This window comes from Osmerus eperlanus, chromosome 26, assembly GCF_963692335.1.
Source record: "Osmerus eperlanus chromosome 26, fOsmEpe2.1, whole genome shotgun sequence".
Lineage (NCBI taxonomy): Eukaryota > Metazoa > Chordata > Actinopteri > Osmeriformes > Osmeridae > Osmerus > Osmerus eperlanus.
The window spans coordinates 4,566,328-4,590,572 of record NC_085043.1 but is presented as its reverse complement, the minus strand read 5'-3'; the positions used below and the strand labels follow the sequence as shown (position 1 = coordinate 4,590,572).

At 40.3% G+C, this 24,245-nt stretch overlaps 1 protein-coding gene across 2 annotated transcripts; it reads right to left on the bottom strand.

Annotated features, from left to right (window-relative positions):
* Positions 1-106: 106 nt before the first annotated feature.
* Positions 107-16,506, bottom strand: mutyh (mutY DNA glycosylase). Of its 2 annotated transcripts, none has more exons than XM_062452398.1 (15): positions 16,151-16,506; positions 8,445-8,572; positions 8,212-8,251; positions 8,059-8,132; positions 7,335-7,376; positions 6,934-7,005; positions 6,663-6,776; positions 6,415-6,512; positions 6,101-6,245; positions 1,603-1,690; positions 1,302-1,484; positions 1,000-1,148; positions 762-917; positions 627-677; positions 107-526 (listed from the first exon to the last, which is right to left on the bottom strand). In XM_062452398.1, exons 1-14 carry the CDS (start codon positions 16,257-16,259, stop codon positions 639-641), a joined length of 1,437 nt encoding a protein of 478 aa, XP_062308382.1. In that variant the 5' UTR covers positions 16,260-16,506; the 3' UTR covers positions 107-526; positions 627-638. The 2 variants fall into 2 exon arrangements, with proteins under 2 accessions (XP_062308382.1, XP_062308383.1); XM_062452399.1 differs by having other exon boundaries at positions 108-526; positions 8,522-8,572.
* Between the last annotated feature and the right edge of the window lie 7,739 nt (positions 16,507-24,245).

The window sequence follows — 24,245 nt, the reverse complement described above, 5'->3', positions numbered from 1 at the left end:
ACACTTGTTACAGTAATGGTTAGGTTTATTGGAGAAGTTCTGTGGGTTTTTAGAAAAGGGTAGGAAATATAGGGTATTAATTGGTTGAATTACATTTTAATTGTATCAATAAAACAATCACATTTGGTATAAAATGTATTTTTACAAATGGTTTGTAATGTTAATGACATCTGTTAAATCCTATAAAAAGTCCATTATTTTATATTCAAGATGTAACATAATACAATGCAATGTGTAACTAAAGTATACACCTGTATGCTAAAATACATAAAATGTGTTCAAATCAGACGCTTTGCAGTCCTGACAACTCATTAACAGTTATGTTGGTTTAAAACAAAATGAGAATGAGCCAGTACTGCAAGGAGTATGAGCAGCTTGTAATGCGTGTGTGCGCTTGAGAGTAAGTTAAGCAGCTTGTCATGATTCTTCTTTCGCTGTCCTGAAGAACACTGAGTCCAACCTTTCGAGTTTTGATGTCTTCACACTGGAGGTTTTCCTCTTCTTCCCATCCTGATTTACACAGCCACTGACAAGGGATTTAGCAGTAAATATCAGACTGCCACAGTACAACTTTCAGTCAATGTACAATAGGGATAATCTGGAACTGGAAAATAGTGATTGCTCACCTTCTCAATTTGTCACTCTTTAACCTCCATAGCATCATAGAGCTTCATAATCTAAATTACACAGGATACCTTTAGTATTAAGGAATCTTATTTAAAACATTTAAGTGTGTACAAACTGGGTACTCATAGGCACACCTTCTTGACTGCCGTGGACACAGCAGCCTCTTGCAGGGCCAGTCTGGTAATCCAACGTGTGGTATCAGACATTGCCTCCTTTCCTTCTCCATCCTTCTCCAAACACACATTGTACACTATATATGTCTGGTGGATGTGGGAGAATATATGGACCACCTGCCGACAGAAAAGGCCATTACTACCAGCAACTGAAACTGACACCCCCACCCTGCTTAGGAACAGTCTCTCCTGCACATACCTCTCCCACATACTGCAGATGTTCTTTGTTCAGATGGATTCCAAGCATCCTTCCCATTTCGGCACACAGTGCCCCCTTCTGTTTCATTTGAGAGTTTTTCCCCCCATCCAGGAGCAGGCTGGGGAACTCCCACATCCCAGCCAACAAGCCTAGCAACATGTACAGTCCTTCTTAACTTAATGTGTATGAAAAGCATGGTAAAACAAGCAACTAGTGAAAGGGGGGGGGGGGGAGGGGGATCACTGACATGCTTTGAAGCACATAACCACAGAAGGAAAAATATGTTGCTGCAGCAAGAATACCTTTGCCTGGCCTCTGAGTTAGCAAGTAATGGTTATTTCCATCCTCTCCTGGCCGTGCAACCACACAGGTAAGGGTGTTCTCCACTCGCGGAGCCTTCTTCACTGGCTTTTTGGGGAAGTTCCGAACTCCCAGCTCATCATCCCAGGGTTCCGAGGGGCACAGGTTACATGTTCCTGACGTCACTGGAAGGAAGTCTAAGTCATGATCTCACTGTGCAAAGCACATAAATTATTAGTGGACACACAGAGTAAACAAGCTAGCTCAGCTTTACAAATCTAGCCTGAAAGAACATAAACTTACTGCAGTCTTCTATGTCGTTCAGCAATGTAGGTACCATGTTGAAATTCCCCAAGAGCCTCTTTGAGTTCTCTTCCTGTTTGACGTGAACCTTACAAACACAATGAAGCATACAAACATAAAGCAAAACAAAACACAATAGCCACAAATAAGAGGCCTGGAGAACAGCCTCTATAATAATGCCAGGAATCTCTGTGTGTGTGTGTGTGTGTGTGTGTATGCATGTATGTGTCCGCATATTAGAATGGGATTTTATGACAGAGAGATTCCAACGATTATCTCGAGAACCAGGCACTCTGCAAAGTTCATATTTTGCAGGTGTCCTTTTTATAATCCAACATAGTGCAGTGCCGCAATTGACATTGTTTGGATGAGCATATTGACAAAAATAAAAATCAGCTGCCAGTTTTGCTCTCATCTCGGCCATGTTGAGTTGACTGAGCTGCACTAAGCTAGCTCTTGTCAGCCAAAACGTTATGGATATAGCGAGTCAAAAACGGGCATCAGACAGAAACAATATTATTTGTCAGTAGGATGCAGAAAATCCAAGACTATTTTACTGATGAAATACTGGCTAGCTAACTAAGAAAAATACTATTTAAAGTGGATGGTTTATTTCAGTAAGTATACTTGGAAGGTTATTAGCTACAATTAATTTGCAGTGCTGACTACTAGCATAACATTGAATCAACTGCTTTCAAAGGGTTTCCTTTATGGATGAAATGCTGGCTAGTTAACAGAACGTCAATATGAAGTGGATACTTTCAGTATAGATCAGGGAATGTTTGGGATCAGGGAAAGTGTGTGCTATATATTAATATTCTGAAGTATAAAACAGTGTGCACGCACATCCCGCTCCGGGGCATGTGCGCGAGTGTCTTGTCCCACCCAAGTAACGTCTATAATTGGTCACTGAAACACCCCAAATTACTATTTTTAGGGTTAGTCACACTTTCAGGTGTGGTAATTGCACTGATTGTTATTGACAATGACCCAGCCATTATCACATTGACAGTTATGCGCAACAAACATGTGAAAACATATAACACTTTGCATTCGTATCTGCCTGACTGAAGCAACAGCATCAGTTTAAACCTAATTTGTCCTCATGTTCACCTAAATATTTATGAGAATCAGTTTCATAACATGCAAGATGTGTTGAATGATTATAGATCCAATCAAAATTACTCCCGATTAAACTGTACAAATATTTGAGGGGTCCCCAGATACAGATATCTGTTTGCATTTATCGGAAATCATGTTTTTTTGTGCGTGCACTCCAGGGAACTCTTCATATGTAACATGTGAGAGGTTGTATTTCGATTTCTTTTTTCACAATGTTATCATTGTGAATCATTGTCTCAAGTTTCATCGTTGTGCCATCGGAGTTGCAGTTTCCCATTTATTTCTTCAGTTTTGTGCGTACGCATTTGGGTCACTGTGCGCGGAGGACCACACATTCTCGTGTGAAGTTAGTTTTTTTATAAATCTCAAAGTTTGCATACAAACTGGGGTACGCATTCTTTTGTACGTACCTAACATTTATAAATGAGGCCCCAGAGGCTTGTTCCATAAAGGCCGCTCAAAAAAGCTTGACTTAAAGTCCCAAACCTGACTTGAATTATCTTAACAAGTCAAGCGGCCTAATGCGGTTCCATAAAGGCCAATTTCAGATCACGTAATCCTACAATTTCAAGTCAGATTTAACTAGTCAAGCTAATTGCGCGTGCACCCTATTCTTAAGCAGCGCGAGAGGTAGAACATTATATGGATTATATCGATCCACCATGGCAAAAAGCAATGCACACGGCCACGTGACTTCTATGGAGGATTATAGGGGCCAAAACTAAATAAATAAATCATAAATAAAGTGAGATGATAGAGGATCCCTCTGGATCAAAGAGAGCTTGATGACTGGTTAAGCCTGCCTGGTGTGTAATACTGTTCATTCACCAATCAGAGGCTTTAACCCGCCCCCTGACTTTTGACAGGTGACAAGATTTATTTTGCTGCAGCAAATTACACCGTGGATAAATGAAAGTATAAATAAATAAATGTGAACAAATGAAATCGTAAATCTCTCTCTCTATAAATATATATATATATATATATATATATATTTGTCATTTATACATTTTGTATGTCAATTAGGCATTACCTTATATAATTAGTCATTTATTTAAGCTTTGTATTATATAATTATTTATTTATTCAAGTATTTAGCCATTCAATTATTTAATTATTTCTGTATTTATTTATTTAGTTTTGGCCCCTATAATCCTCCATAGTTAGCCTTCTCATTAGTACATTTTGAAACCATACTAAAGCACTTGTGGAATACTTTTTGTTCATCGGAAAATATTCAGTTGGAATGTTCAAAATCGCATATATGCGACATTACACTGTGAGACCCGCATTCGTACAATCACATACATGCGATGCTAGTCCTTAACGTGTTAAATAGCATTCACAAAATAAATTGTTTCTACTGTTGTTTTGTTATAAAAACGTGCTATAAGCCGCTTCGAAATATGAACCGCACCACCACAAGAAAAATTTAGCCATATGTTTAATGTAGGCTATGTAGCTAGGTTTGTATCATTCTGAAATCATTGTTCATCATTGTTTAATGCATTAGGCTTAATGTTGTAGCCTATTTATTTAAGTTTATTTTCTATAAATGTAGCCTACATAATCGAACTGAGCTAAAATGAGAAAATGAATGTCCGTGGTAAATCATTGTTTTCCAGTTGGGTCAGTGTTACAGGAACGTCTGGTTAAACAACATCAAGCCTGACAGTTAGCCTGCCCCGGACAAGGCCAGTTTCGAAGCACAAGTTGCCATAGTAACTTAGTTCAAACTACGTTGAGCTGGCTTTATGGAACCGAATGAACTAGTCCGACTAACTGACATAAGCCTGACTTATTCGGGAAACTCGCTTTAGGGAACATGCCTCTGGTGAATTGACCCACAGTCCCACAAGGTGACATTATGGACGTGATGTGCAAATGACTGATTGAAAAACTGATGGCGCAAATTTCACTATTCAGATTTAAAAAATTGGTGCAGGCGCCCTGTGCCGCCCCCGGTAAGATGCCACCTTGGGCGGCTGCCCACGTAACCTATGCCCAGGGTTGCCATATCCGCGGTTTTCTAGCCAAATTGGGCTACTTTGAAAACAGTGTCGCAGGTGAAACATTTTTGGTGGCGGGTTTTTGGGCTACTTCTAAATCTGACTGCGGCCGACGCATTTCTGCCCCGTGGTGGCCTGCGCTGGGAGAGGGAAACAGCCCGGATGGGGAAAGTGTGTGGGGAGAGTTCAGAGTTCATAACCTACACACATTTCCTTTACTGGAGTGTCTCTTCACTTTCATAAATTAATTGTTGATCTGTGTCTCGGGGGTGATAGGAAGCGGAATTATTTGTTGTAATGAACCAATGAAACGTGAAAATAGCAGACAACAAGGATTATTAATCCACCAGTCATTTTAACCGTAGAGGCATCTATTGGATAAATGTGTCAACTCCTCTGTTGTACACCCCAAAAAATATTGGGCTAGTTTTCAGACATTTGGGCTGGTTTTGAGCACTCGTTGGGCTGGAAATTGTTGCTGGACCTGGCACACTGCCTATGCCTACAATGAAAGCTGACATGGTACATAAACATGCCATAGGCTATATTTAGGCAACTTGTTTCTCCAACATCCGTCGCATCCCAACATAAAGACACCCCATGTCTTTTTTGCTGTAGTCTTTGTAAAATACTTCAAATTGTCTTCGCCGGTTTGTGATGTAAGATTTTGATGTCTCTTGAGTGTATGCCAGCTCGTATATCTCGCTCTTTGTTAATAGACACAGTTTACTGTTTAGAAACAACTTACTAATATGTTGGCTCAATCATAGTCAACACAATAAGGGTGTTTCTTAAAATTAAAACATATTTTGAAAATTGATCGGATAGTTTTTATCGGGGTAAACACATGGTTGCCCGTTTATTACCAGCGTAGTGAAGTAAGGTCTTAAGTGATAAGTTATAGCCTACAACTAACGCAGTAAAATCGTAATAACATGTTTTTTATCATCCTGCAGCCAAATTTGCAAGCGGCTCGTGGAAATTCTACCAGCTGCCGAAACGATCGCTGCTGAGTGCAAGACAATTGTGGCACTTCACGGCCTGTGTGGCCGGTCCAATTTGATAACACGGGCGCCGAAAGGGAAAAAAACACGCTTCCAGGCGCTTCGCAGCTACATAATCATTTGCGTGAATTTACCAGAGCATTGGCAATTTGTTTAAAATACGAGACATTTATTTTATTACGTGTATAAGTGACTAGAATGGATGATGTGGAGGTTGAACAAGTACTTCAGAGATGACTTCACAGGCACTGTACATCTATCTATAATTCCAGAAATCTGGGTGTCACCGACATCATCACAGGCACTGTGCACTACTACTATAAAATCGAGTGTCTGTAACAGTGTTACAGAACTGAGCTTCACCTTGAGGTAGGAGTGGCAGTGAAACTGTATGGGACACTGGTCACAAAGAGGTCCTTTAGGCGTGCACACCCGTGCGCCCAACTCCATCATAGACTGGTTAAAATCTCCCGGTCTCTCAGGGTCCACAAGTGTATTGGCTATAGTCCTATAAATGGCACAATGTCATGGCAATTAATTGGAAACTACCATATACTGTCAATACAACAAATACTGAATTAAAGACTTGAAGTGTTGAAGATGATTTCCAATTGGACAGCTATTTTTCACTTACAGTAAGCATGACATATATATATAGAGAGAGAGTGAACTATCACCATAGTGCTTCTTGCACAGCTGTGCTTGTCGTGTAAGCCCCAATGGCTCGTACCCGACACAGTACACGAATCACATTCCCATCAACGACTCCAGTCACCTGGGCAACAGAAATCAGGAACCTTGAGTTACATCTCAAGTTGACAGATTTAGAGACAATCAAGGTAGGATCTGCTATTAAGTTCTCTGGGAAACCCGTGTGTGAGAGAGTTGAATTGATGCATTTGTGATTTTATTTTTATTTTTTTACCTGGCCCAGTGCAATGGAGCCGACAGCCCCAGCAGTGTAGCGTCCTACTCCCGGCAGTAGCTTCTGTAAAGTCTCCACAGTCTTTGGCATCTCTCCACTCAACTGTGACACTACCTACATGGCAGCACAACATACAACACAGCACAAAAAGTAAATCACACACCATGTGGAAGGACCAAATAAACAGTGAAATATTTTGTATTTACTGTATCAGCCATGCAACCTACAGCAAGCAACAATTATTCTTCAGTTTTACATTATATGGACAGACCTTCTGAGCACCTTCATGAAGTCTCTTTCCACGGGAATAGTACCCAAGTCCTGCCCACATCTGATTCACTTCCTATACACAGAAATAGAACAATACATTGAAGTGGTCAAAATGTATTAACAGTGCAATCCATGGGTATTTGGTATTATTGTTTTTGTTTAGCTTCACAAAAAACATTCTTAAAATCCAAAGTAACAGCTTTATATGAATGTATATATATGGATGAAAAAGGATGTAATTCCTACATGGTTCATGGATTTAAATATCCTCAAATTACACCAACAGTTTGTGCTTCAACCTTATAGTCTTATTTTATCTAAAATCCAGTGTACTGGAAACCAACACAACTGCAGGTACACTGTTGCCCCAATTAAGTGTGCACAGCACTTTTCTGTAATCACCTCCAGAGAAGCAGCTGCAAGATCCTGCACTGTGGGCCACCTCTGTAGACAAGACGTGAGATGGTCAATAATCGTAATCTATTTAAATACATTACATTTACATCTAGTCATTTAGCAGACGCTCTTATCCAGAGCGACTTACAGTAGGTACAGGGACATTCCCCCCGAGGCAAGTAGGGTGAAGTGCCTTGCCCAAGGACACAACGTCATTAGGCACAGCCAGGAATCGAACCAGCGACCTTCTGATTACTAGCCCAATTCTCTAACCGCTCAGCCACCTGACACCAAACATTTCAACTAATATTTTGGTCTGAATAAAACAAAGTTAAATAAATAAGAATACGCATAGCCTCATAAGACCCAGAAGAAGAAATTAAGGACAAGATTGGACTCCCTTGTGGCCCCTCTAAATATAGAATCTGAATAATTATAAATATATTTTGCATGTTAATTCCTGCAATGCACTGACTAACTGGCCCCTCTACAGTACAACTGGCCACAGCAAGGCATCCTCGGTTGAAATAGTCTAGATCCTCCCCTGGTTTGGGTTTGTCAGAAAAAAAACCCATTTTAATTAACTAACAACAACTGCATGACTATTCCTGAGGTTGGTCACATTTGTGAGATCATTAGAAAGCCCGGAACGATTTACAAAAACGTAAATACCACTAGTACGGTTGCAAAGCTACTTAACCCAAACCAAAGTCAGGGACAGGGAACATACCTTCATCCACTTATTGTAGTAGTCAATCACAGTGGCAACTTGGGTCTGCTGCAACATGATTTCTGACACCCAAACTGGACAAAATATATGCAGATTTAAAAGACAACTCATACGTCAGCATTTAGGCTAAAGGTGGTAGAAATTACATATTACCTGAGTATGTTCTTGTGTTAATGTCTTTTTCCTTACATGCCTATACAGGTGAAATAAAACCAATTAAATTAGATAGGCTGCATATTGTACTAGTACTACCAACCTTTAAATGTGATTATAAATGCTCAGCCTGCATTCATCTCTCATGTGAGCTGTATTTTATTAGTTATTACAGTAGCCTGTGCCTGTCAAAGGGTTAGCTAGTTTGAGGCAACGTTCGGGTTTCTCTTTACCACTGTTCTCCAGGGCAGCTCCCTCTTATTCTGGTCATACCAGTCCAATAGATGTGTCCTGAAGAGCCCAATCTCACCTTGATCATGGAAATGGTGGCACGTGGAGGATGAAGTGGCCTCTGAAAACTCTAATTAAGGCATTAATGTAGAGATGCTCTGATCAGGTTTTTTGGTGCCGATCACCGAAATCAGTATCTGCCGATCCGATAATACCGATCATGGATCACGGTGTCGATTTGAAGCATTCTATTTATTGTGTAGCATTATTTATTAAATTAATTATTCTTAACAACATTTGTATTGTATTTTAAGTATTTAAATTACGGGACGAGAGAGTATCATGAATTGACAACCATCCGTTCTATTGCAGGGAACGTACAACATTCCAGTGTAGAAGCTCTCTCGCTTACTATAAAATGTGTAAATAATAATAAATATTAAAATAATAAAAATATACATCTTTAAATAAAAATCACAACAATAGAATCACATGTGCAACATTCCACTCTCTAGAGGCTCTCAAGAGAACTTGGAGCTTATACAGTAACTTTCCTGTGGAAAAATAATACAAACTTAACTGCAACATAAACAGGCTATAGCCAAATATCCAATATGTTTCAAGTCAGTCAGTTTCAAGTCAATTTGTCTGCATTTAGGAGGAGATAAGACAGAATAAAGATAAAAGGTGCACAGGAAGTCAGCAATTAAACAAAAAAACAAAACATGTATATATCTGTATAGTGTCTCACTCTCACATCCTTTACTCACTCTCTCACTTCACTCACTCACTCGGAGAGGGGGCATACTAGAGTATTCAAACCTTACTTCTGATTAAGCAGCATCACTGGAAGATTTGCCTTGATAAATATAAGCATATCAGCATTTTTAGGAGTCAACCTGTTCCTCTTATCTAAAATATGTCCTGCTGTGCTGAAAAGTTGCTGGCTATCTACACTTGTACAAGGTGCGGAGAGGAAGACTCGTGCTGCTTGTGCAAGAGCAGGAAAGAGGTCTTTATTGGCCTTCCAAAAAGCAGTGGCTGTCCGTGACTGTTTTCGTTCGAATGCGGGTCTCACAGAGTAACGTCGCACATGTGCGATTCTGAAAATTCCAACCGACTATTTTCCGATAGGCAAAAACTATGACTAACGCTATAGTATGGCTTCAACATGTACAATTAGAGGCTAACAAGTAACACTAGCAGGTAGTAGTAGGGCTGGGCGGTATGGCCTAAAATGTTTATCACGGTATAATTCGTAAGCACTGACGGTAACGGTATATATCATGATATATTAGTTATTCTTAAAATGTCATGACAATCCACACCGCACCGCAGCAGCTAATCTACCGCACTCGAACGGATTTGGATTGGGTAACTCCGGTGTGTCGCATGAGTTGAATTTTCCAAATGTTGCAATGTTTAATTGCCATGCAGACCGACTTCTCAGTAGCCTACGCGTTCAACAGTAGCCTACGTTTATGGGATCGCAAGAAAACTCTGTAAAATATTTGTTGTGAGTTAGCTCGAGCTATAAACAATTATTACATGGCTGAAGAGGACACTTCGTCGCGTCACCGGGGGGGGGGGCTGGTCATGTAATGCATGCCGCACTATCTGATCAAAATGACATTTCTCTCTACAGTCAGAGCTCGCGCAAGAAGGTGGAACGTAAGGGAGATACCCTTTCCAAAACGAATAAGGGCGTAATAGTTTGTGAAAGACCCAGAGAAACACAAATATCTGACGAGGCAAAATCCCGGACAGTTTTGGAATCCCTGCCCGACGCATTTTTTAGGTCTCGAAAAGAGGACATGTCCGGTTAAAAGAGGACGTCTGGTCACCCTAGCTGAATGGCTACAATAAACATTTCACGATTCTAACCAACCTGGCATTGGATTTGTCAAATGCATTCTGGTAGATTGTTCATATTCGCGCACATGCATGGCTTTGAGGTAGTGAAAAAGATAGTGTTTCCACCTTTGGATAGCACAATTCGACGACACAAATTACAGAGCCTATAAGCTACTGTTTGTTGGTCGATGTCGGATAACCGGTGAGAACTATCACTTGACTTATATTTTATACCAAACAGAAACACTTAACTTAATACATTTATTAATATATCGTGATATCCATGATATGGCAAAATCCATATCATGGCACAACGCAATACCGGTATTCGCGTTCATACCGGTATACCGCCCACCCCTAGGTAGTAGCATTGCTACGAGTATTATGCTAGGTTGCTAGGTAATGGAAGCTAACTAAAGCTAGCTAGCTTCCGTTTTGGAAAACAAACTCTGGTGGAAGCGTCGGAAATATTTAGAACTCACGCATCTAAAGGTTAAAGAATAATTTCTTACCATTGGTGGCCTGAAATGCCTATCTAACGTTTTATTGAAACGTCTTTGATAGTAGTTCTCCAGATGTTATGTCATCTGATCGGCCATGTTTGATCGGTCGTTTTGAGAACGCTGATCAAAACCGATAATGGGAATATCGGCCGATATGGATCGGCGCCGATCAGATCGGAGCATCCCTACATTAATGTGTGTGTAGACAAGGATTATTGGGATATTAGGATGCCGGTGTTATTCCCCAACTGGTTTTCAGACTAACTGGTTTCAGATGTCTGAACATCAGTTTACACGCCTACTGCCCTCCTCTCATTATCATATTGGGAAGAATAAAAAAGGAAATAAATGAATGAATAAATGTATACATTAGGGCCAGTGGCGGCTGGTGAAAATTATTCTAGGTGGGCCTGTGAAACATTCAGTCAATTCAGTAACCATCCTAATACAATTGAACACAAACTGCATGATACAAGTTCTCTGTGAAATAGTCATTATTTAATTAATGCACACAGCTATAGGCAAATGTCCACATTTGTGGCCTATAAATATCATTACACTCAGTTCAGAAATATTGAAAACCATGGACATCTGGGCACTTGAGCCACCCTCCCTGGTATTATTAGAACACAACACAACTATTACTGTAAAACTAAATATTAAGGATTTATAGATGAATTTAACACAATCAATTATCTTTGATAGAATGTGCCTGTTCTTATCCACTTCTTCGTTGTGTTTCCTCACCCCAATCTGGTGACCTTCGTCCAGTTGCATAGCGATATTGTCTCTGCCTAGCATGGCTAGCTTGATTTTATTCTCCATGTGTGCCTTTGTGCACTTGTTTTGTTTTCTCAGATAAATGTTTAATGTCCTTAACTCCTGTAACAGTCCATGCTGTATCTGTTCCGAATGTTATAAAAAGCAAGCACAGGAAGCAAAATAAGGCATTGACATGACAACATCCAGCTAGCCAGGCCTTTCTGTTGTTGCTTATCGTTGGAGAAACCTCTCGTGTATGATTTAGCTCTACCCTTTTCGCTCGCCTGTTGTGTAATTTTGATGTGAGGTTGATCTGGGCCAAACGTTTATTTTCTCCACTAAAGTTCTCCTCTCAAAAGGATTTTGGAGAGAATATCTGACAGAATTTGAGTACGGCTAAAGTCCGGTCCGGAGTCATTCATTTTCAATAACGTAAAATAGGCCCTACAGTTACAAAATCACTTCTATACTCTTTGCTTGGGGAGATTATTTCAGCGCCCTTTAGGAATAATTTTTGAGGACGCTGATTGGCTAAATATGTGTTTCTTGTTAGCAACGGTCAGCAATTCACCTATCGCCAGCAGGTTGGTAGGCGTTTCGATGGGCGATTTTTCTAGCGCCCCAGATGTCGAGCATTAAGTAAATTTATCCCAAAACAGAATTTTAGTATATATATACACACACACAACACGTTATTGTGTATTTTTAACACAGTCATGATTCAAATGAGTAGTCATTGTTTAGAAAATATATTACATGAAAAACAAAACTCTAAAACACTTTTCACCATGGAGGGCGGCGCCCTAGCGCCCTCTATTGACCAGCCACCACTGACTGAATGACTTCGGAAAATAACATAATCGCGATTAATTTGCAATTGTGATTTAATATGCGATTATTATATGATGTAGATATATATATATATATATATATTAGCCTACTGATCTCCAGTCAGCAACATAACACACAAAGTTCAGAAAAACTAAGGAGAACATACCGCCTGTTTGTAGCCTACCTCATAGAAAATATTGAGGTAAATCAAAGCTAAACTAGAAACGTACGCTTTAGTTGCAGTTTAACTAAAACTAGCTAGCTACCGTTTTGGAAAAATAACTTGCGCTGTGGAGACAGTCGGAAATATTTAGAACTCACGCATCTAAAGATTAAATCTTAGAAGAAAAAGAAACACTGTCTGAACATTTCTGATCCAGTCAGTAGCCTAACAGAAACAGTATGGCACAGTCAGCCATAGTGATCCTACTGTAGCCTATGTGTAGGCTATCACCGAGGGGCATCATATTTTTCGTGATGAACGCTGTTACTGCTTGAGTAATTTAATAGTACATTAATATGGAGTTAGGCTTTGAAACATTTCGATCAGTGATCCTGTCGGGTGTTATTTGGCTTATTTGACACACTGGTGTTCAGCATTTTAGCTATGCATCGTACATGGCTTTGTGGTGATTTTTTTTAGGGCCGAATTAGATTGATAGTGTTGCCCCGTGACGTTAGCCAGGCAGGTTTTGCACAATACTTGACACTGCGCAGATTTTTTAAAGCAAAATTGTCTGTAGTGTCAGGTTCTGTCGAGCCTGAGGCCATCGTACAGGTCAAGGTAAAGTGTAACGTGCAAAGTTGATCCTTCGTCTGCAAACTGCGTTACTGTCGCGTGTCACGTGACCAAAGTAAAATCGCAGCCTTCGCGATTACAAAATCTTGTTTTGTCACATCCCGATATTATCGCAAATGCAATTAATCGTTCAGCCCTAGTATACGTTAATAAATAAATAAATGTTACAATATAAGTCAACTATTGATTGACAATTGTGCATTAATTCATACATTTATTTCTGTATAAATGCATGGATTTTGACATTTATTTATTTGTTCTTTCATTTCTAAATATGGCAGGTTTGGTCCTCCATGAACACACAGCTGGTATGCTTACGGAAACCAGTTGGGGGATATCACCGGTCAAACTGGAGCGGCGGTGTTAAATCCACCTATTGCAGGGCTCTCAAGTCGCACCCTTTCGCCGAGAATCACGCATTTCAACCATTTCACTCACTCACGCAACACCTTACAGGGCTCCAGACTGCGACCAAATGGTCGCATTTTGCGACCAGATTTTGAGACAGTAGGTGCGTTCGACATGGACTGCGGCTGCGTGAAACGACCGGCGAGAGTAGCCGCTTGCAGTCGGGGAGGAGTTGAAAACGGCTCTGTAAAGTCGGACATTCCAGCTACTCGTGGTTTGCTGCGTTGACGTCAGTCATGGCCAATCAAGCGCTGTTTGCTTACTTTACTTTATTTATAATTAAACTTAGTCTTTCCGTTAGTGAAGAGGCGGACTAAAACCCTTTCTTCAACACATTTTTAATTCAATTAAACTGTTTGGTCCGGATTTGAGCGTTGGCGAAACTGAAGGTGTCAGAATAATTACAAAACACGAGTCAAAGTTGTCGTGTGTGAGTCTGGCCAATCATAAAATAGCTGTGTCGTCATTAGAACCCTTGCAGTTGCTCTTGAGAAAATGCACTCAGCTACACAGCCGGCAGTTCTCGAATCGATCTCACGGTACTTTGATGGCTACGTCACAGTGACCTAGCCTCGGCGCCGTCACAAGTCGGACAAAAAGTCTAACCAGAATTCACTGTTTCAAGTCAGCCGCCTGCAGCCGGCTGCAGCGCTGCATGAAGTCATGTCGAACACACCTAGTGCGAGCAGTACTCGCGCATGTGCGACCAACAAATTAGGAATTTATTGGGTGTGCACAACGTCAGCACACGTTAGCAACGACGCATAGATACCACGTTCTAGTAAGACAGCGATATCAGCGAGCCCTCAGCATTAGTACCGTAGCTAAAAGTCTTGGAATATTTAGGCTATTTTTCGCTAGGTTCCTACGAACATGTCTTTATCTGCCAGACAAGTGGGTTCCCCTTCGTTCTTTTGGTGAGCTGTCTCACAAGCCCTTTTTACCCAGTGTCATGGAGCCGAGCAGCTAAATACCTATTTATCACTAGTGTTGTTAGCTACTGTATCCCTTCACGTGTTTGCGTTGTTGCTCAGCAAGTATGGTGTAGACAGGGGCGATTCTAGGATCAGACCTTCAGGGGTGCTCAGCCCCCAATGAGAATGTGACATGAATACAGTGCCTTGTAAAAGTGCTAAACCCCCTTTCTAATAAATCCCTAATTTTACTGGATAACAATTAATTCATTTATGTATCATTATGCAAAATATTTAATGAATGAAAAAAACTAAGGACTACCAGCATCAAATGATAAACAATAATAATTGTTATTTTTTTATTATTATTTTAGGTGCTTGAGCACCCCTAAAAAGGGTCTAAAATCGTCCTTCTAGGAGGACTGATTGATAAGTGCATCATACATTTAAGGCATAGCTAAGACCTGCATACAGTACGTAATGTCACATTAGATAATGTATTTAAACTCAAGCTTGTGTGGTGCGTCGCTGTATATCAGTTGTAAAAATGACCCATCTGCAACCGACGTAAGCACACCCCACAATTTCCCCAGAAATTGTACCCTCTCTAGTTACATTAATAATTGCGTTTCAGGTCGATTTTAAAAGGTGTGCCCCTAAATGTTCTGCTTGCGCTCCTAAAATTTTCAGTCAGGGGCTACGGTGCTCTAGCCTGGCTCTGCCCTCCTACGTACTTCCGCTTCTGTACATAGGTCTGGCCATGATGTACGTAAGTCAGATTTTTCAGGTTGATTTTCTAACGGTGAATCAGCGAACAGAGGGAGTGGCTGAGAACGATGACGTTGATGCCGTGCGCTAGTTTGTGTTGTGGTTCCGTAATGGCGGCGGAGAAAGATGCGAGCAAAGCCATTCGGTCCGTTGTGGCAACGCTGCCGAATATCCAACAGCTAAAGCCGGAGCAAGAACAAGTTTTGCTGAGTTTTGTTGGTGGCCATGATGTTGTGGCCCTCCTCCCCAGGGGGTTCGGGAAAAGTTAGATTTTCCAGCTACGGCAGCTAGCTCTGTTACAGTAGTGGTGAAGGAATTGGCTAAGGCGAACGCTAGCGATTGGTTATGGCAGATCAGAGTGGCTCTGGGCAGATCCAATAGTTTTAAACTTCAAGAGAGTACCCGCCTACAAGGAAGTCAACGCTTGTCAATGGAGCGAGGCCAGACTCTCTGTACAAATGCAATGTAAGAGAGTCTGGTTAGGACCAGGTTAACGGTGCTCCTAGTAAAAAAAAGTTAGTCTGGAGCCCTGCCTTACAAGTATTTCTCACGCTGAGAATTAAGGGATAAAGGTCCCGCGCTACATACAATTAGTGGACGAGGTGCAGGCATACTGTCGAATTGAAAGCTGTCTCGAGTTAGGCTATACAGAGTTATGCCACCAACCAGCCAATCAGAAACACCAGCAGCAGCAGGTTTACATTTAATACCCAAACTTTGACAGGTAGGCCTATGTAATCTCACGCCAAACTTATGATAAAATTTGAGAGCCCTGTATTGCATGATGATTCTAGATTCATCTTCACTCTGTCTCTCTACACATGACTTCAAGACCAAACTGAAAAACATAAGTTCTCTGATTAGCCTACCTTCTTTCACGTTTGCTGGTTTCGACCTCTTTCGTAGTGATTTTGATGATTCCATAATGTGAAGTGCAACACTCTCAGTTTTTTGTACTTCTGAACGTAGCCTCCTCATGACTGCAAATACTCGGTTATTCTTTGGAAGGCTACAGCAAAAACAAACTCGTTTGATGTCCGTGACAGCAAATGGCTAGCATTGAACATCCGGCACTTTTGTTTTATACATCACTAACTAAGTCAGTCAATTTGTCCCAAACTCTGCCGTTTTATTTGGTTTATTTTCATCCCCAGCATGCACATTGTTCCCGCCACACATTGACAGAGAGTGCGTTCTTCTTCGTCTGTCGGTTTAATGACAAATTGCAACCAACGTTTATGAAGTGCATCACCGCCACCTACTGCCGGTAGCATTCACCAGATCCATTGAAAAATAATGCTCTGTCGGTAAGAGTTAGCCTTCATTTTGTAACATGTTTGCCTTGTAATTGATTTCATTCATTTGCAATGTTACTTACTAAATGTATATTTAATTAAACCTTACTTTTACCATTCTTTCTCTGATTAAACCCAGAGTCAAATAACTGCAATTGGTATTGTCATAATTTGGTTGATGTTAATACACTGTTCAGTTTCCCCTCTTCCTTTAAACCATAGGGGAATAGCTTTGGTTGTTGGCAAATATTAAACCCCCTACAATGTGTAAATAACACGTTATTAGGTAATAAACCTTAAATCTCATGCACCCTGCTTATGCTGTCCTCATGCCTCCTTGGTCATCCCTTACACTCCCTGCCTTGTAATTGTTTTGTACTTGTGCTATGCCAACTACTCCGAGGCAGGGAGTTTTCCCCTAAGATGGCCTCCAATATATTTCCTTGCAGTAAATCAATACGAGTGTCCTGACTGAACTAACTGGTATAGCTCGCCAATCAGCCACAGATAGTGATATCTACCTGGAAACCAGTGTATATTTCACAACTCTTACCAGGTATTTGGCTAGCCTAACAGGCAAGTTAAGGCAGTCCCATCTTAATTGTTGGGGGTGAAGTAGCAGAGATGTTTTTAATTATATTGAAATCAGGTGTTAAAAACAAAGCTTGTTAATGTTTGGACAATTGTAGGATTATATTGGAATGACAACATGAACACATGTCCACCATAGTTCAAAAAATTTAACTTGTCGTGTACACAGGATTTGCCTTTTCTCCATTCGCATGTAAATATTTGCCAGGCACTGTAATTTAGATCGGTAACATTTGAACATTTTATTCATTTAGCAGAAACGATGGTGCATATAGAAAGTACAGTAGAAGATCAAGGATCAGAAGTGCACAGTATTTCGGTAGTCAGAGTCAAGGAACAGTCTGTATTTACATGTAGCAAATAAATGTTTGGTGAACAAAAGCCATTGTACTACAATGCAATAATAGACAACCATAGACTCAATCAAATCTTAAAACGTTGTCTCAATTACACTAATGCTTAAGTGCAGTACCTAGTACAACTGCATACCAAAGCAATGAATCTGGTGAAGAAGTTAGCCCATCCCTTTTGGTGTGCCTGTCACTTAAACATGTTTCACCTGATCATGATTCACCTCTCATCTACTAATAATGTGGTTTGGATTACCTGCCACTCATCAGGTGGTGTTCTACATGCCTCGTTCCATGACATGGGCAGGACATTGCGTGTATATGCTACTGTGTATAGTAGCAACATGCAAGGATATACGGTATGAATCAAAATCTGTGTCCCCTTGAGTCTAAGTACTTAGGAATGTAATATATTATTGTAAAACAATAAGACTGGCCTTTGTCATCCTTCTGTAGTGGTGTGAGAGATGACCGGATAACAATCAGACACTATCTATCGATACCTGATATCTCCACATTCTCACAACACTTACAGTTTTTCACAATTTCTAAAACACATTTCTTGAAACAGTCACCCATTTTCTCAAAACTGTAAACACAAAACCTCATCTTCAAGCACTATTTACAAAACCTCTGAATCCTCTTGCAAAATGAAACTTTCGCCTCAAAACAGATTTACCTGTGCTCAAAATCAAACACTGCTCACACATAAACAAAGTGATCAAAATGATATACACTATCAAGCAGTCAGTAAACAATACACCAAAAAATTGAAAACACATTGTTCAAAACATAGTTCTCAGGGAGAAGTACATTTTTACGTAATCTCAAAACTAATTTCATATTTATCCGTCATTGTCTTTTGATGAACAAAAACATGTTCTATCATAGTAGCTCAAAATTGATCAGAAATTACTACTCTGCTTTGCTCTTTGCAATTGTTTTGTTCTTTCTCCTCCTTGTACCCCTATACAGTACTGTACCCTGCATCTCACTACTCACAACTCACTCTTGTTCTTTGTTGATATGAACCTGCAACCAGTCAAAATCTATTGAGCAGTCAGTACTGTTACTGTAACAAATGGAAAGCACAATGTTCAGGGCCATACAATTTGTTCATTGTACAGTATACAGCCTACAATGCACTGTACTACTGTATACAATACTGAAAGGGACAAAAATCAAAGGAGTAAACACGTGATCAATGTGCTTCTTCTTGTCTTTGGGCTGGGTTAGGCCAGAGCACTTTGTCGACATCACAAGCAATATTTCCCCACCTTCAACAACCTGTTTGCTCTCTGAACTGGCTTATATTGGTTGTGTCACATCATTTGAAACAAGTGAAATCAATTTTGAGTGGTTGTGTTTAGTCAATGACATGTTTTCTCTATTTGTATTTGATTTTTGCCATTTGTGTTTACCAGTATGGATGACATGTGCATTAGAGTGCAGAATGTGTTTTAAAAATGAGAATGTGTTTAGAGTTTTGCTGAACAGTCTAAGTGAGATCTGCAAATTGTGTTTTACCATGTGAAATGGTTTAAGCTATTGACAACAGACAGGCACAATTAGTTACATGAGTTCAGGCAACTGAGAACTTTGTTCAGCCAATGGGTTTTAGTGTTTTAGCAATTGAGAAAAACTGTAATCCAAAACCTTTTGGCTTTGTAACCAAACAGCATCCAAAACAAAGCTTGCCCAAGGCTGATAGACACAAGAGCCATCTGGGTTCAGTAACTTAGGGATAATTGCACAATTATTATATAAGTTATTCAAACACTTGCGTGCATACAATGTTAGTAAAACACAAAATATAAGAGAAACTTCATCTCACTATCAGAATATGTATAGTAAAAGTATAAAAACATTTTGATACATGGCATTTGGATTCTAGACTGTTTCATGGTTGGGTATGTATTTTAAAGACCTCATCAAAAGACATCATAGACACTGTTTTTATTATTTTCTTCATTGAATCTTCATGGTATTTTATTTATTTTTGTTCATCACTGTGTCCTAAAGACATCAAAAGCACACAAAAAAACATCATCATAGATACTATTTGGTTTCTTGTCAATTACTTTTTACTTTTTTTGTATCTGACAGGTACAATGCTGAACGGTGTGTTCTTTGTTCAAGTCAATACGCCCTTGAGTACAGTACACTGAAAAAAATATATGGCATTGATTCAACAAGTACTTTGTAGTACTGCCCTGAACATTCCTAAATAAATGGGTGGTAGTTTCATAATTTACATAACCCATAGCCATGTACTTCTGCTGGGTTTGAATGCACACTTAATGTACCTAAAACTACACTACAGAAATCGTTGTATATAATAAATATGGTGACTGGATCAGGCCAGGATCAATTACAATTAATCAATGTAATTGATTAATGCTAACTATAACCCTTGTACAATAAACACAACTTAAGAGTAAATATAAAACAAAAACATAAAAATATTATGAATGGCATATATTATCATTACGGTAGTTATGATCTCCATCTGAGAATGGTGAACAAACTGAAGATCCTTTCAAAAGTATAGGATAGAATATTTCAGGAACGTTACATTTATGAGTCTTTGGAGGAAAATTTGATTTCCTGTGTACTTGTGTTATTCACTAATCAATAGAACTAGTCATTGGATACTAGTTATTATGTTCTCATGTCATGTGAGTTTGCAATTGATAAGAGTAGATTGTTTATATTTGTCAGGTTGAATAGATGTCTGGAGAAACCTCTGACAATAACTCATCACCAGCTGCATCACAAACACTGCACTATCTATAATTTAAAAAATCTGTGTGTCACCGACATCATGGCAGGCACTGTGCCCTATCCTATTCCAAGATCATCCATCTATGTGTGTGTGTGTGTGTGTGTATGTGTAAAGGGCTAAAACCTGCCCTCAAGTGGGGGTACGCTCCCTGGACGGAGCAGGTGTTTCGGATTCATATTAATTGGGGTTTTCTCATCCGCAGGAGAGCTGTTGTCTATACGGCTGGGATTCTGGTTGTGGCGAGTTGGACGATTGGTTGCATGCAAGCATAGGCCTACACCAGATTTATTCTCCTCGCCGCTATAGTATAGAATAAGTAAAGGTAATCTGTGGGTCGACCCGGTGGTAAATTAAATGCCCGATTATCGGGCTGCTTTTTAGATACGCCTCTAATCGCTCCGCTGCAACCAAGCCGCTTCGGCGTCAAGCAGGGTGGCATTGTATAGGCTTTTACTGACATCTTAATCCCGAAGTGCATCACGGGAATTATGCACTAGTGTTAATAAATCAGTGTGTTGTGTAAAAGGCATTTAGCCTACCTTCTGTACATAAACCATTGTAAAAAAAAATTGTCAGGGAGTTTAGAGGCCCCAGATTTGTTATTTCACAGACAAAAGGAATGTGGTTGCTACCAACAAAAGTTAAACTAACACAGTGGCACTACACAGAAAAGATTACATTGGAACGTGTGCTACAGGGTGTATTCACAAGACAACAGATACAGGCGTTTCCCACAGTACATACAAGCTACATGCCAAAGCAATGATTAGGGTGAAGAAGTAGGCCCATTCTTTGTGTATGTGTGGTGGAAGTTTTTCCCGAGAATGAATATTAAACTTGTTAAATGTCCTTCAAACTCATATGTATTAAACAGTACAACCATTAGACCAACATAACCATCCTTGACACACAAAAATCAGACAATAACACAAAGCCATCTGGCCATGAATCAGATGGGATCAGAAGCATTGCACGCCCAAACAACGTCTCACAAGATCTGATGCCCAACTGTCTTCAATATGCATCTTAAATACCCAAATAGGTCAAAAATAATAATCCATCTGTTAAACCATTGAACAACTGGCCCTGCTCATTTATTGACCACTCGGACAGCCACAAGGGAAGTAAAACAATGTCTCCGCTCTTATGGCCAGTCAAAGTAATAAAAGCGTGTCACTGCTTGTGACTTCAAATCCTTCCTGTTTCTCAAAAGGTGCGTGTCCACTTCAGCAAAGCGGGCGGCATGAGAAGGGTTCAATTGCAGCGCTCCCTCCTCAGGCCCCTCTAAACCGTAACTCTCTCCTCAGGCCCTTCTTTTCAGGTGTAGCCGAGGTATTACCATCACCGCTAGACGGCGAATGTATTGCATTTATATACGTAAGCCAATGTGATTTGTACATGAGTGGTATCTCACCACCGCTGGAGGAGGATATATATATATATATATATATTTGGTTTTAGCTTAAGTCAATAGTGTTTGACATAGCAAAAATGTGCCATGTAAAGGATTAAAGAAGCTGGCTAGAACCACAATATATTGTCTGGGGCACTCTGTAGGAGCAGTGGTCACCACATGCACAAACCAGAACAGGGAAGCCTTGCTCGGCCTGTGTCTTTCTCCAAGTATATAGATTTCCAAACACAAATTCCTTATTATCTAACTGATCATGCCCTTAGACGTTAGTTAGCCACAAAACAAACCTGCAGAAAGTTCCCTGCTGCATAAAAACGCAATGTTGCTAGATGCTGCACCTCAGGTGTACAGGCATTGTTCTAGCGGCCAAATTGATTGCTGCGGTGGTCCAGCAACCACTGGAAATCCTGATGGGAAGGTGGCATCTCCACAATCATCTACGTTAGAGAAACACTCCTTTGGGTTGCATTGCTGTCTGATCACGTAATTTATGGCCACCAAATGATTGCACAACCTGCGCCAATTGTTGTGATTGTTTAAGATGGCAGTATGTTCTGCTGGAGGCCATGATTTCACTGATGTATGGTGCAAATTAGAGTAGTTCAGTAATTGCAGGTTTTGTAAAAAAACGTTATCCCAATCATTGTTTCTCTTAATTTGTAATGTCTTTCAAAGCTTACTACGAGGAAAGAACTGACAGCGGTTTCTTAAAGATCCTGTAAAGTGGACCTGAAAACTAGTTTTAAGTTCGCCACACCACAGAATAATGTGTTATTAACTACCCATCCAAATTCGAATGAAAAAATAACACCGACAAGTATGTTAAATTAGGCTTTGAAATCGTGAAAAAATCTGCAGTCTTCTCTGCTTGAGACTGGGGGGGCGTGTCGCCTGAAGGAGCTGAAGCTCCGCCCATCGCTGCCTAGTGCCTACCTCCGACCCAGATAATAGACGATATGTCAAGCCGAACAAAACCATATAGAATTTGAATTTATTTGTTCAATGAGTGAAACATACAGATGCATATAAATGAAATGTTCCCCTGAGCTGTAACAGTAAAAATGGACACCAGAGACAGCAGACAGTGAGCTCTCCAACTAGGCTACTTCTAACACATTAGCTACCATTTCACCAAAATACCATCATTCTACACCGAGTAGCCTAATATCAATTTAGCGGTTTGCACTAACTCATAGCAGAGATACCTCTGGAAAAGTTATCTAGTATAATTATAACAAGCACACAGAACAGAGTGATGAACTGCTGGCAGCGGTGGATTGTCCAGGTGCGACCGGGAGAAGGAACGGCCGGGAGGGCGATGCTCGGTACGGCTCCGCGCTGCAAGAGAAGCCGTGTGTCCGCGAACCCCGTCTGTCTCTGGTCCATGTTAAACCTATCCGCTGTGAAATGGTAACTGCATTTAGTCATTTAGCAGACTCTCTTATCCACTGCAGAGGCGGCTGTTGGAGTTTATCCGAAGCTTTTCATCAGCGTGGCTCTTCACAAAATCTATCCACCTATTTTTCCTTTCATTATCAATAGGGAATTTAAATGGCGTTGCAGCGCAGCTGGAGTTCTTGCATCCAGGGAAGATGCAGTTGCGGTTGGTGGGAGACATCCTGAAGCTAGCTAGCTAGCTGATGTAGGCTACAATAACAGTACAGCAGGAGCCATTCAGTGATCTGACGTAGATAGGGCGAAATGACGTAGATGGGGCATTTTTGGGCTCCGCCCATTAAAACCTGATCTGAAAACTGAAGAGAAACTTTTCTTCGGTCTAACTCCACATTTCAGTGCGAGTTTTAGCGCTTTGCACATGCTTTCAGGAACTCATTTCACAAGTATATAATGTACTTAGAAGCAAAACATGGAATTTACTTTACAGGATCTTTTATAGGCGACTGAAAAATAATGTTACATTTGGGAACATAGGACTCTGGGAACATGGGACCCTGGTGACATAGACAAGTTTCCCCCTCACTGACAATCCAGATTTCTTTGAGTTGATGCAAAGATAGCCATCGTGGCCTGCTGTAGACCCTGTTTGGCCTTATTCTGCTGAAACCTGCAATAAACCAATTCTCAATTTAGGAAAACAACTCCTGGTATTTAATTTGTGCCATTCTCATCATAACCAATGATGTACGGTGAACCACACAACTTATTTCCACTAACATTAGGTTAATGTTTCCTTTTTGTATTTGAAAATACACTCTCTTTTGGGTTTGATATCCTGTTCCTGCATGAATACTGTCAAACGTTTACTATTTAAATGGGACTTTCACATTTGCTTGCATGAGAGGAAGACACTCCAAGAGACACCTAAATTGAAACATTTGTATTACTGGCATTCATTTTTATTATAGCTGGAATCCAGCTCAACCTGCTGGTGAACTCACACCGCTCCCCCACACTCAGTCCCACCCTGGACTTTGCATGTGGGACAGCTCTTTTTACAACAAAGACTTACTTCCATTCCTTCATCTCCTCTCAACTTCCTTGACAGTCATTATTGGCCTTCATGAATTT